The following is a 13,303-nucleotide window of genomic DNA, read 5'->3' as shown; positions in this document are numbered from 1 at the left end:
AAAATTGTTCTCAATAATATTGAGATTAATTGTCTCACCAGATACTTGTGCTTACATGAATATGATAATACTCAACATATTTATTTATGTACTGTATCTTTTACCAACAGACAATTTTGGGAAAATCTCCTTCTCTGTGCAAGTCTCTCCTTCCTATTTTACATTATCTATGGTTACTGCAGGGTGCCATATGATACTATACAGTCATCTTTTCCGTTGAGATCTTCTCCAGAACTTGATATTCTAGAACGCAGAGAAATTCTTCCCCAGAGTTCCCATCTTTCAAAGTCTGAAACTGCTTTCCCTTGCCTTTGAAAGTGGCAAACCTCATCCTCTAGAGGTCTAAAGAGACCAACTCAATGGAGTAGGGTACTGTATTTCTTTTCTGGGAATGGTTGATGTCAGTGCTGATCAGTCTTTTCTGAACATAGCAAGTTGGTAATTGTTGTTGACAAATCCATTGTCAGCAAATAATCAGTGGGGTGTAATTTATCATAGTCTCGGTTTATAACTAGTCAGGAAAAGAATGGATTCTTCAAATGCCTATTCCTGAAAGTCAGTCGTCACACAATATTAATTAAAAATAATTTCTTCTCATTTAAACCTATTAGCACCCTGATTTTTTAGGGAATAATTATTATTTAATGATCTCAACCACACAGAGCTGCACAACACTTTATGGAAGAAAAGAACCTTTGAGGTATTGGTTTCTCTGGATTCATTCACTGGAGTGGGATTTTTGTTTAAGTTTGGGGCACTAAGCCCACTGGTGATTAATTATAAAAATGAGAAATTGATTAAATATTATATTCCATGGAGTATCATCCCTCTAAGTTGTAGAAAAAATATTTTGTATAGAAGCTTGCTGAACCACAAAGGAGGGACACAGTAAAATTTAACACTGCCTTCTCATTGCAGGGTAAGCTTGGCGTACCTGGACTGCCCGGATATCCAGGGAGACAAGGTCCAAAGGTGAGCTGTAAATGAGCTGTATATTGAGTGTTTTGACACTGGTCACAGTGGCAGTTATTTCATTTCTGTGTTTGGGAATCAGGATGTGGACATCAAAGAAAGGGCCATTTTTCACATTTTCTATCTTGACAATCATATTCTGAAGTAAAATCCTTAATAATGTGGGATTCCGTATGTCAGGCTCTTTATGGAGCACCTCTTCTTACTGTACTACCCTTTAGCCTCTGCTCCTGAGTTGTATTGTGCCAGCATCAGACTGGCATGCACTAAACTGGAAAAGGAAGGAATTGCTGACCTTCTTGAAAGAGAATAGGCACTATATTGACTAAATGGATGCTGATAGTGATGGGAATTTTCAGTGTGGTACAGGGATCCCATTTGTGCCATTACTGCTTCTTCCATGCAGTAAGCCATATTTCTTTGAAACATATAGTTTAAAATTTTCCTCATGTTTTCATTTAGTTTCTTTTAATATAAACATGGCAAAACGCAATCCTTAGTTAATTTAAGTATCTATATCTATCCTTCAGCTATTTTACATATTTGGATTGCAATAGTAAATCACACAGGGGCTTCTGGATTAAAACATTTTTATGAAACAAATTTCTATCAAGTTTATCCTAAAATATCTTTAGAAAATGGGTATGTTAATTTCAGGATCTCTTTTCTGAGATTAGAAAGAAAAAAGATGGAATAAAAACAAAGTTCTACAGACACCGTGTAGAGACATTCGGGAGACAGTGTAGCTCCAGCCCCTCTCAAAGAATACCCATCTAGGTAAATTTCACAAGAAAAACAATCCCTTACCACTCCTACACATCAGAACAATCAACCTGCAGTAAAATCCTCAATCCTGCTCTAGTTTGGATTTATTTTTATTTCCAAATCTGAAATTATGGGGGATTTTGGATGAAATACAACTTCCTGACTGGCAAATTGTTTTTCTAACTCTGCCCTATACTTTGACCCTTTTTAGTCAAGTGAATGGACTATCTGAAGAATGCCTATTCACTGAACATTGCGCCAGTGCAAAATACTAAAATTATCTATGGAAAGTACTCATGAAAACTATTCACCTTGAAAGACATAGGGGTTTTGGCTTCGTTTTTTTAACTCAAAAGGTCTGAGACTTTAATCTTATTGTTCTCCTTTAGAATTATCTTTTGAAAAGTCTAAGATAAGAGTATTGCATTATTCAGTTCTGAGAACAAAAGTGATGTAACATTTCACATAAAAGTTGATTGATTCTTTTTTCAACATAACTCGATCAAGAACTTTGTTGCATTAAATTTTTATCATGTTAAAATTGAAAATAGTTCTCAAGCTGTATTCGCTGTTGCTCTTCTAATTTGTTGCTTAAATTTCCCACTTAAATTTCTCACTAGAGACTTCTTTGGAAACTGAGTCACAGGCTGGTTCAAATCAACATGAGTGAGAAAAAAGCAGCAGAAAAATACATTAGCTATGTCAAGCAAATGGGAAATTGTGTCTTAGTATTGTCAAGAAAATTAACATCATTCTTTTTGTTGATACTTGCTTTTCATCAAGTTTCTTCTAAGGATTGTTTTTAGGGTACTGCCGTTCTCTGATAATTTTCAGTGCACATTTTTTCTTAAATCCACCCCTCTTGATTAGCGCAGCTGCATAAACTACTGTACGTGTAAAATATTTATAACCAAGTTATGACTACTAGTGCCCCATCATTTGGTCTGGTTTTTTCCAGACTTTTAATTTTAAAGGACATGCTTGGGCTTCGCAGATAGAATTTTTTTGTTTTATTCTTATATAAAGTTACAACTAGTGAAGAATTAAGAAGTAAGAAAGGAAATGAAAGGAAAAGGAATATAAAAGAAAAGGGAAGGAAGAAAAATGTTACTTTTCTGCCACCAGTCTATCAATAGGGGTTTCATTAGAATCTGTGTTAGTGAAGTTGTACTGCCCCTAAGTCTTTTTTGGATAATTGGAATGATTTTGTAAAACAAGAGTCATTGGAGGAAAAACAGGAGTAAGAACAAGATAAAAAAAAAAAAAAATTAAAAAATCATTTCAAAGAGCACCAGGAAAATCTATTTTAGGTTTCTGTTATATGCACTTTGTTTGCCACTAAAATGCTAACAGCAAGCTGCACAGACCCAGATGCATTGTGACAGCAGGGACTCTGCCTAGTAAATTTTAGTGGCTAACCAAACCAAACACTCTCTTCATTTTTGTCCCCAGTCAGTTTAAAGTATATTTTATCATGGTTATTGCCTCTTCGATCCCAAGTTCCTTATGGAAAATTAACACCTTGGTTGGTGAAAAGTCTGCTGTCCCACTGAACCTCTATGCCAGAAGCAAAGAAGAAAATAATACTGTTCCCACTGGACTGGGCAGTTAGCAGAAGGAAAGGGGAGGAAAAAAGGAGGAGGAGTAGATTTGGGAGCAGTTTCAAGTCAGATAATCTCATAAATTCTGCTTATGTAAGAGTTGCATGGATCAGTTAAATGAAACTGTCCGTTGGTTGGTTTACGGTGAATAAAGAACTTGAAGTAATTAATTTACAGCTCAGTAAAGTCAATAGAGCATGTGGCAAATCCTTACCATAGTTTGGAATTACTTTTTAAAAGAATTATCTTACTGTGAGACAACAAGGCTTTGTTTGTTTGTCTTCATCATGATACAATTATTTCTAGTGGGCTGTTACTAGTAATCACTTTCCTACTTTAAAAAAGGTGCAGATATAAAGAATATTTTATTGTCTAATAAGATGACAAATAATGTCCATTCTATGCATTGATTTTTTTTTTAATGCTTTCTGGACATGAGGCATTATGGTAAGTTTATTTACAGCTATCACAGTGCAAGTTTGGCATGTACAGTATATATGACTATGGAGTTGTGCTTTATGTGTCTATTAAATGTTGGCTCTCCAGTGTTTTGCTCTTGATATCCTCTGACATTTGCATTGATTTCTTACATAGGGCTCCACTGGTTTCCCAGGATTTCCAGGTGCCAATGGAGAGAAAGGTGCAAGGGTATGATAATTCATTCTTGCATAACACTTAATTAACTTCTAAAATTCAGTGCTGGGGAAAAGACTGACACCTAAGGATAGAAGTTACTATCTAAAGAACGCTAGAAACAGGCTTTCCACATTCAAGATACACCTCTATCTTTATGTAAAACAGGACATGCTGAGGCACTCTTTGAAATTCTTTAAGGTATTAATCTAAATGTACAAGAACTTGGACACTCTCTTGCTGCACATACTGCCATATTATATAATTTGAAAAAGAGAATAAAAATCACCTTTGCTGAAGGGTTTGGGGGTTTTTTTGGACAGTATAGCTGAGTGAGTTGGCAAGAACTATTTTCCTGTATCCCATGAATTATCCTGCTACCATGCAATTTATCCTCAAGGAAATTCAACTTGTATTTAATTAATATTCTGACTTGCCACAAGGGTTTTGTTTTTTTTTTTTTTAGGCTTAGCTTCAGAAAGGCAAAATATTCCAGGGAAGATGAAGAATGTGTACTATTACATATATTAAAAAAATGTAAAATTACATCTTCTGCTGCTTTATTTGCTTGGAGCAGGCAAGGGGAAATGTGTTAAGCATGTTCTTCAAACTATAACAATTAAAAATAGATTAGAAAGAAGGACACTGTACTGTTGTCTCTAAAACTCAATTGAATATAGCAGGGTATGTTAAAAAGTTGGTGAAATTAAGAGATGAGTCAGAATTTGGAGCTGATAGCAACATCAAGTCAAACAGGTAATATATGTTATTATTCTTAAAGCAGAAATTCATTATTTTAAGATGAAATATATGAAATCCAGTAGCATTTGCATCACTTGTGTACGTTTTAAATTGTTGTATTATTTTAGCTAAGATAAAGATGTGTTGTTAAGTACAGGCAAAGCAACAAAGCAATGCTCACTTCATCTGTGTTGTGAAAAAATGAGGCAACTGCTAATAAAGGCAACAGATAGGGAAAAAAATCAAAATTATAGGATCAAACAGGATGCTTAAATTATTAAAATCTTAATATATTGATCTGTTTTCAGGCCTTCATACAGCTTTAAGTTCAGCTAGGGCATTAACGAGGTAATTAATACCATCAGACTGCTGGTACACTGAAATATGCTGATCATCAATGAGCCCATAACTGCAGGTTTTGTAATCAGAATCAGATATTATTGTTAATCTTGCCTAGAGGGTTATCATGGTGTTTTATTCTACCACACATACAGGTACTAAGAAAGACAGTCCCTGTCCTTGAGAAGATCACAGAATGAGTAGCATTTCAGAAACAATGCATAAATTTTATTATGACAAGTGAAATAAAACCAACAGGAAAAAAAAAGAATAAGAGAGAGAGAAAAAAAAAAAACCTGTCAAGAAAATAGGTGAATGCATTTAGTTGGTTTCCAATAAAAGGAACCTTTGTGCTGAAACATCTCTGATGATTTTTTGGTTGCTGGTTTGTTTACCTCAGATATTAGAAAGTACCAGCCATCAGGTTCGTTTCTCTACCTGAAGAATACTTTCTTGAATTTTAAGATTCTTTGCACTACAAAGCACAGAAATTCCGGTGCAGAGCCTAAAGAAAAAAATCACATTGAGCATGATTAGGAGATATGTTAAATCAAAAAATTAAGGACTGGTATTCTGTCAAGTTCTGTAGCTCTGTCAAGCGTGCATAATTTTGGTAGGTATTACAGTGCCCATTTCTCTTATAAATGAAGAGAGGCTTGCCCTTTCTTGTCTCTATTAACCTGTAGAGCTGTCCACAGGAACCTGGGAACTTTATTTTTAAGGCTGTTCACAATGCCAAGTGCTTTAGACTACGCAGAGGGACTCTGCTTGTTTTGTGCGAACAATATTGTTTTATTGTAGTTTAAAATGTTCTAATGCCTCTGACAGAATCTGGCTTTCAGGCAAATTTAGTGCATTTAGCCACAAGTCCCAGTGAGCTCAGAAAGATAACCAATTTTATCAAGGACCATGATTCTGTAAATTGAAATGCAAAGTAGATAGTTAAATAACATTTAAACTTAAGGGAGTTGCTCTCTGCCTCCAGTAAAAAAAACCTTATCTCACAGAGTGCCTGCTAAGATGATTTCTGTGAACTTTTCTTTCCAGGGATTGCATGGCAAACCAGGCCCCAGAGGACAGCGAGGACCAACAGTAAGTTCTTTTGATTTGCAATTTAGAAGCATCCCTGTGTAAATTGCCTCCACTATACTGTGAAGAATTCCTTTTATTAGATTGTATTATCCAGTATGTGTCATCAAGTCCATCTGTGTTAAATTGACAGGGTCCAAGAGGCTCAAGAGGTCCCAGAGGTCCCACTGGCAAACCAGGTCCAAAGGTAATTGCTGAGCACACTGTATAGATTGGCTACAGGCTGTTTCCTTTAAATAAATGGGAATCCTTGAACGTACTGTCTTTCCTTTCCAGGGCACTTCAGGCAATGATGGTCCTCCTGGCCCACCAGGCGAAAGGGTTTGTGAAAGCCACCTTTGTACATGTTTTTTCCCACCATATAGGAGTGCGATTTGAGGGTGGGAGGGTTGTTTTATTTTCAGTTCTCCCTCTTATATCTCTGTGCTTTGACCAGGGTAACCAGAACTAACAAAACCTCAGTTCCAGTGATGCTTTTCACAGAGTTACGGATGGGGTGGCTGAAGTTGGCTCACAGCTTCCAGCTGTATCTGTTATGTACACATAGGACACAGAGAGTACATACGCACTTTGTGTTACATCCGTGTGCTTCGTATACATCCCTGTGAATTACAGGTGCACTCACAGCTGAGCCTCTTCAGAATTCCTCACTTACTGCAGCTTACTGCCTGTTCATGGGATTAGCAAACACTCAAGCCACATCCAGAAGATTCTTTTTTTGAAGCAGCTGAGATTTTTTGTTCAGATCAGCTAAGAATTCCCTTGAACCTATTTTCTGCATGCTTCAGAAATCCTGTTGTTCTTTCTAAAACAAATTTTTCTGCTTGCTATTATCATACCAATCGATACACAAATCCACTACACAGCTCATTGTACAGCAGTATAAAGAAAAAAGAGTATTAATAAATTGTATTTGTGATGGCAGCACTTGAAAACCCTGTCAGTTTAAGTGGATGAGCTTTCTGCCAAAGTATTTTTGCAAGGCTTAAACTTTTCTTTCGTAGTCATGTTTCATTAAAGAGCTAACCTGTTTCCTACAGGAAGCCTAAAGATCTTCTCCCCGTATCCACAGCGAGGTCCCAGTGTTCTGTGGGAGTGTTATTCTCCAGGAGGGAGCTCCTCACGCATTTTCCCCAGCTCCATAATGCCACTTTTTTTGGCATTAGCTAGGCTGTGGGATGGAGAGAATGAGGCATAGACCAAGAGAGGAAATGTAGATTGCTTGACACTGAGGAGGATCAGAGGCAGCCTATCAGACAGGGAATAGCAGATCCTCGTGGAAGAGGAGTTTGCTGACAGCCCCAAGAGTTTGCAAGGAAGAGAAGTTGAGGGGGTACTAAAACAATGAGCAGATCAATCCAAGATGAAGGCATCCCTGGAGAGAAACTGATAAAAGTAAAGAGATGAAGAATCATAGAGCGCCATGTCCCTCATCACTTGTGTAATATAAGTGTGAGGCATATATTTGCTTCCCAAGAGGGCTGAGTGTCAGCCAAGAAATAAAACTGTCACCTCTACTCCTCTGAGACTATTTCAGCTACCAAATATGAAAATAATAAATAATATATCCTGTGTAGCTACTGTTAAAATGAAATTTAATAACAAAAATGAAAATGTAATTTTGATAGCATACTGTTAGTATTCTCATGCTTTTTCTCACATAATCCATCAGTCCACTGACTTGAAATCTGCAAGCCATATTGTGGTGAAAAGAAAAATGTAAAGCTTTTTTCCTTAGAAAAGCTTGAGAACAGGGGAAATTATTGAGAAGGTGCATTTAAATGAAAAACTTTGAGTTGTGTTCCTATAACCCAGTTTCTGAGACTGACCAATTTCATTCAGGTATTTTGTAGCTGAGTCAAATTTATTAGTTTTCCTCTATAAAGCTCTACTTTTTTTTTTTTTTTTTTTTTTTTTTTTTTTAAGCCTTATGTTATAGCCAGAAACAAATGAGGGAAATTATTTTGTTCACAGTACTTAGTGTAAATATCTATGTGTATGGATACTCATATGTGAACATACATGCATGTGCATATATGCTCTCTGTTGATCCTCTTTAGCTAAATTTGTAAAACCATGATGCATGAAATTTTTCTCTCTTCATACATTTGTATATATACAAAACTATAAAAATAAAATATTCATATATCATGGGATTTTTAAACTATTTTTCATAATAGCAAAAATGCTGTATTTAATCCCAGCTAACTCTGAAAAGTTTATTCTATTTGGAGTTTTGTACTGTTGTACTGGTTTGAAATATTACCAGGGTTTAGGAATTGCCAAATATGAATATTTGACTGAAAGTTAAAAAGATGACCAAACAATTAACTAAATCCCCTGGTTTATGCAACATGGAAGAACAGTGCTTCTAACTCACAGTTGGTTCCTACTTTATTACGCACAGGGTAAGATGCAAACATAGTTGATGTAAGTAGTTTTCCTCATTTTTTTACTGCACTCCTTCACAAGCACTATTGCTCTCAGGAAGTCCCTCCAGTGTCTGTGCATGTGAATTGTTGCTACCAATATTTATGACACTGTGGCTGAGGCTTTATGCTTAAATCCAGACATTACCTGCAGGGTTCCTGTAGTTTATGATTGAAACAAACTTTTCAATCCAGCTTGAGTAGAACTTCACTTGTTTGGTTGCCTTTAATCCAGGGACCGCAAGGGCCACAGGGACCTGTTGGATTCCCTGGACCGAAGGGACCTCCAGTAAGTATCTCTTTTATTAAGTATGTGCAGCAACAGGGCTGGTAATTTTTGTAGAGTGCCTCTGAAGTGAACAGTTGAAAATTTATGTAAGGAATGGTTTATGTAGAAATTACAGATACTCTTGTTGAGCCTTAAGGGTTTGGGCTCGCATATTTAACACAGTCATTGGTGCAGCTCTAAGCTGCAAGCCTGGCATGTGCTGCCAGCGACCATGCGACACACGGAGTTCAGGCAAAATGCTGCTTGCTGCTGTATATTTCCTTTTAATGATTGATTCAGAGGAAAAACGAAGAGGAAGGAGGCATTCATTAGTAGCAGAAACATGTAGAAGTTATAGCACGTTTGAGCTGCCCCCTGAAACAGTTTAGGTCCTCCCTGGTGTGCCTCTGCTCATGTGCAATACAAAAGCAACAAACCACTGGCGATTTTTTTTCTCCCATGCATTTGTTGCTTTTGTTTCTCTAATTCCAAAACCTGGAATTTCATCAAGTAATTCTGTAATGCTTAGATTTGTGTTGATTCATTAACCAGAGAAGAGTGGAAGTATAGGGATTTTCCTATTTTCTGAATTTACAGAAATCTCTTTTGAACATGTTTGTATTTGACAACAGTCATTCTCTAAGCATTTTTAGGACATAATAGGAAGGACACGAGGAAAAATATTGTGAAAATCCTAGCTAGCTAATATAGGAGCAGTTAAAATTTACCAAAGACTAGTCTAGAAATAAACAGAGCAGAGATTCTGACAGCTTATTGTGCACTTCTTTTGAGGATGGCTAAGAAATTGCATGATTTATGTATTTTATAATTTCAGGGTCCACCTGGAAAAGATGGCCTGCCTGGGCACCCAGGACAGCGGGGTGAGACTGTAAGTAAATGTACTCTGCTGTGTTAGTGTTGTCCTAAAGGTCGTGATAATGTGATCAAAACCAAAGAAACAGAGACAACAGGGAAAAGGGAAAGAGGCTGGCACCAAGAGTTAAGATTTTTCAGACAACTACTGTACGGTCGTTTTCTCACTGAGTGCCGTGTACCAAAAATAGTAACATTAAAAAATGTCTTATTGATGATAAACAGCTAGAAAACTGAAAAGCCAAGACCTTTGGGAAGTAGGATCAGGAACCTATCAAAATAAAACAAAATTGTGAAACTATGTAACTACTCTAGGAATCGCAGTGAATAAATCCTGGCATCAAAATGAAAAAAATACTATGTAATACTTTAAATTGAATTCTCTTTAAAAAGCACACTGTTTCTGTAGTGTCAGACTGTTACTCTTATTCCATTATAAAATAAGAACTCTCACTTGGATATTTCAGAGCTAGAGAAAGCCATAAATGAATTTATTGAGGAATTTTCTCAGCATGTAGAATATGTTTTAGGTTCCAACTTCCCTGGAAAACTCCTAGTGATTGCTGAGTCACTTCCAACACTGGAAGGAGGAGTACAGAGCTTGGAGTAACACATCCCTCTGAAAAGCTCTATTTTCTTCTACTAGTATTGTAGCATTTTGACATTGTAATGCTTTGCAATGTTAGTGGCTTTTTTGTGTATGAAACATGACTGACTCCTTCTTTGTTATTTTCCTTTGCAATGATGCAAAGACTGTGTTGCGTACCATAAGGATCAATTGTAACCATTGTTTACAATGCAGGAAGCTCAAACTTGTTCTTTAGTTTGCTGTTAAAAAGTTAGGATTTTCTCTTTTGTCTTCTGCTTCGAACATGAGGCAGCAATGTGCCAGTACAGCAAAGAAAGGAGAGAGCATCCTGTGCTGCAGCAGGGGGATCTTCTCCTTCTCTCCAGCCCTGCTGAGGCCAGGAGCAGTGTGTCCAGTTCTGGGAGAGTGGCCGGAGAGGGCCACTAAGATAATTAAGAGACTGGAGCATCTCTGCTGTGAGTAAAGACTGATGGGGCCAGGGCTGCTCAGCTTAGAGAAGGCTCAGGTCTTATCCAAATACAGAAATACCTGAAGTGAGCTGTAAAGAAGATGGAGCCAGGTCTTTTCCCTGGTGCCCAGTGACAAGACAAGAAGCAGTGGGCATAAACTGAAACACAGGAGGTTCCATCTGAACATCAGGAAATGCTTTCTCTGTGTCAGGATGACCAAGCACAGTCACAGAGTGCCCAGAGAGGCTGCAGAGTCTCCATCTGAGGTATTTGAAAGCCATCTGACATATTCCTGAGCAACCAAGCTCTCAGCATCCCGCTTCAGCAGAGCAGTTGGACAAAATCACTCCATTGGGAAGGAAGGTCCCTTCCATTCCCCCTCAGCCATTCTGACTGCGTGATACAACTTGTTACAACATACTCAAAATACAATGAAACTGTGGACACTGCTACTGTGTGAGATTTGAACCAGGTCCCTCAGGATTTTCTCAGTGATATGGTTCTCTAATTTTGTCTCACTTTGGGTTTAGTAGGGTTATACAGATTAAAAAAAAACTTGAGTAACTTAGGAGCAAGCACAGCTTTTCATTAGGATTGTTTTCTGCTGTGTGTGTTTGTAAACTTGGGCCAAAACTATGCTTAAAATATTTTTCCCCCATGGGTTTTCATATGTGTGTTTTTGTAGAAAACCAGATGGTTTTAAATCAATCAGTAAGCTTGTTGACTTTCTTTCCCTGATGAACATATCCAGTTCAAGTTTATAGAAAACTTTCATTGCACTCACTGGTAGATAAGGGTATTAAGAATTCTGTTTCTTATTTTGACACATAATTTATTATAAAGTTCATTGGTGCATATGGGCATTTCAGCAATTAGGGAATTAGGATAAGAGACATAGTCAAGCTTAACAAATTAGAGAGCCAGATTCACAGGTTGCACTCTGCAGTTTGTTTATGGAATAATAAGCTCATGTTGACAGCAACCAGGGTAACTATTCTCCACCAAGAAGAGGCTGCAACTTCTTCCCCCAGTAAGACATACACACTTTGAAGAACTGACATTGTTTGTTGAACTTGTAGACATAGGAAAGTAATATCACGGTAAATAATTTGGAATATAAGTGCAGGAATAAGCTTTATACTGAAAACCAATATTATGCCAGTTGGTCCTTAGAAGTGATTATAAATTTCAGCTATGTCAATCTCAGTTTGGCAGGAGGCGTCAACAGTGAAAATTTCTAGATTGTCTGCTGTTATGGAAGAATTTAGTGTTTCATGCTTGTGAAAAGATAAAATAGAAATATACCACCTGCGTCATCTATCAGAATTAATTGAGGGCCTTCTTGCTACAATAAATCATTTTATTAAATTGTCTCTCACAGAAAATAATAAAAATTTAAAAAAAAAAAAATAGAGGCTACTTAGGCACTTCAAAACACACACAAGGCATTAGTGTAATTTTTTTTTTTTTTTTTTTAATTGCTAAATGTTTTAGATGAAGCCATGGAAGGTTCAGGTCATCTTGAGTAGTTGCTGCTGAAATCTCCTTTGCTTTTTACATCTTTTAAAAATCTGGGTCGGTAGGAAGAGATAAGCTTGTAAGAAAAGACAGAAAGCAGGGTAGTGAACCCATCACTAGCATCAAGAAAGAAAGTATCAATGCATTCTGCAAATTGAGATAGCGGGTCTCCGCAAGGTGCTTTCAGTAAGTGGGTGATGTTCAACATTCTTTGTCTTTCCTGACAACAGGCTTAAAGCAGAAACTTTGATTGTGTGAAGGAAGGGACATGGGAATGATTCCATCTGGAACAGCTCTGATTTTCTGTCAGTAGAACAAAGGGGTGCTTTTCTCTTTTTTTTTTTTTTCTTTTTTGTTTTTTAATCCAGATCATTTCAGAGGTCTGAGAGAGCGCCTGAGTTACGGGCCAGACTGAGCCCTGGTAACATCTGGCCGGCAGACGGAACAGAATGGGATTGAGGCAGAAAAGCTCAAACAGGAGCTATCAGTCAGACTGTGCCCAGAGGAAAGCTGAGTAGGGCCCAATATTTGAAAAAACTGGGGGCAGATGACCCCTTTGCTCTGACACGGGTGAGCAGAGCAGGAGGCACACACAGGCCGTGACACGGGTGACACGGGTGAGCAGAGCAGGAGGCACACACAGGGTGACCCACCCGTGTGACTGTCCAACACTGAAAGAAAGAATACAGCATAATTCAGAAATGCATTAAACACTGCTATTGTAAAGTGATGTTCTCATTCTGTTTACTGACTAATTTTAGCCTGAAATCTGGGTCCGCTGATTAGAAAATTAAAATCCTGTAAAATTTGCCCATGTTCTAAAAAATTGTCTCAAAAATATTTCCTTTCTATTCTGTTTTTGACATTGGTTTGACATTGGTTTCTCATTAGCTTCACTCTTTTTGTGGCACTCAGGTTGCCTTTTCTGCCATTTCTATATAATCTTCACCTTCCCTGGATCTTTATTTCATTTTTTTTTGTCTCACCTCCACTTTATCTTTAATGCCCTTCCAATTTAGTCCTCCATCTGTGTCTTT

General features: G+C 37.3%; 1 protein-coding gene across 4 annotated transcripts in view; it reads left to right on the top strand.

Moving 5' to 3' along the window:
• COL11A1 (collagen type XI alpha 1 chain) overlaps nucleotides 1-13,303 on the top strand; it is a 129,818-nt gene that overhangs the window by 75,715 nt on the left and 40,800 nt on the right. For all 4 annotated transcript variants that reach the window (XM_040072551.2, XM_040072553.2, XM_040072552.2 and 1 more), the window contains 7 exons: nucleotides 919-972; nucleotides 3,933-3,986; nucleotides 6,099-6,143; nucleotides 6,274-6,327; nucleotides 6,417-6,461; nucleotides 8,805-8,858; nucleotides 9,673-9,726. In XM_040072551.2, coding sequence (XP_039928485.1) covers nucleotides 919-972; nucleotides 3,933-3,986; nucleotides 6,099-6,143; nucleotides 6,274-6,327; nucleotides 6,417-6,461; nucleotides 8,805-8,858; nucleotides 9,673-9,726 — 360 coding nt within the window. The remainder of the gene's footprint in view (nucleotides 1-918; nucleotides 973-3,932; nucleotides 3,987-6,098; nucleotides 6,144-6,273; nucleotides 6,328-6,416; nucleotides 6,462-8,804; nucleotides 8,859-9,672; nucleotides 9,727-13,303) is intronic.

The sequence above is a fragment of the Hirundo rustica genome, chromosome 9, assembly GCF_015227805.2.
Source record: "Hirundo rustica isolate bHirRus1 chromosome 9, bHirRus1.pri.v3, whole genome shotgun sequence".
Lineage (NCBI taxonomy): Eukaryota > Metazoa > Chordata > Aves > Passeriformes > Hirundinidae > Hirundo > Hirundo rustica.
Note: the sequence above shows the minus strand (reverse complement) of the source record. Positions and strands in the feature narration are given on the sequence as shown.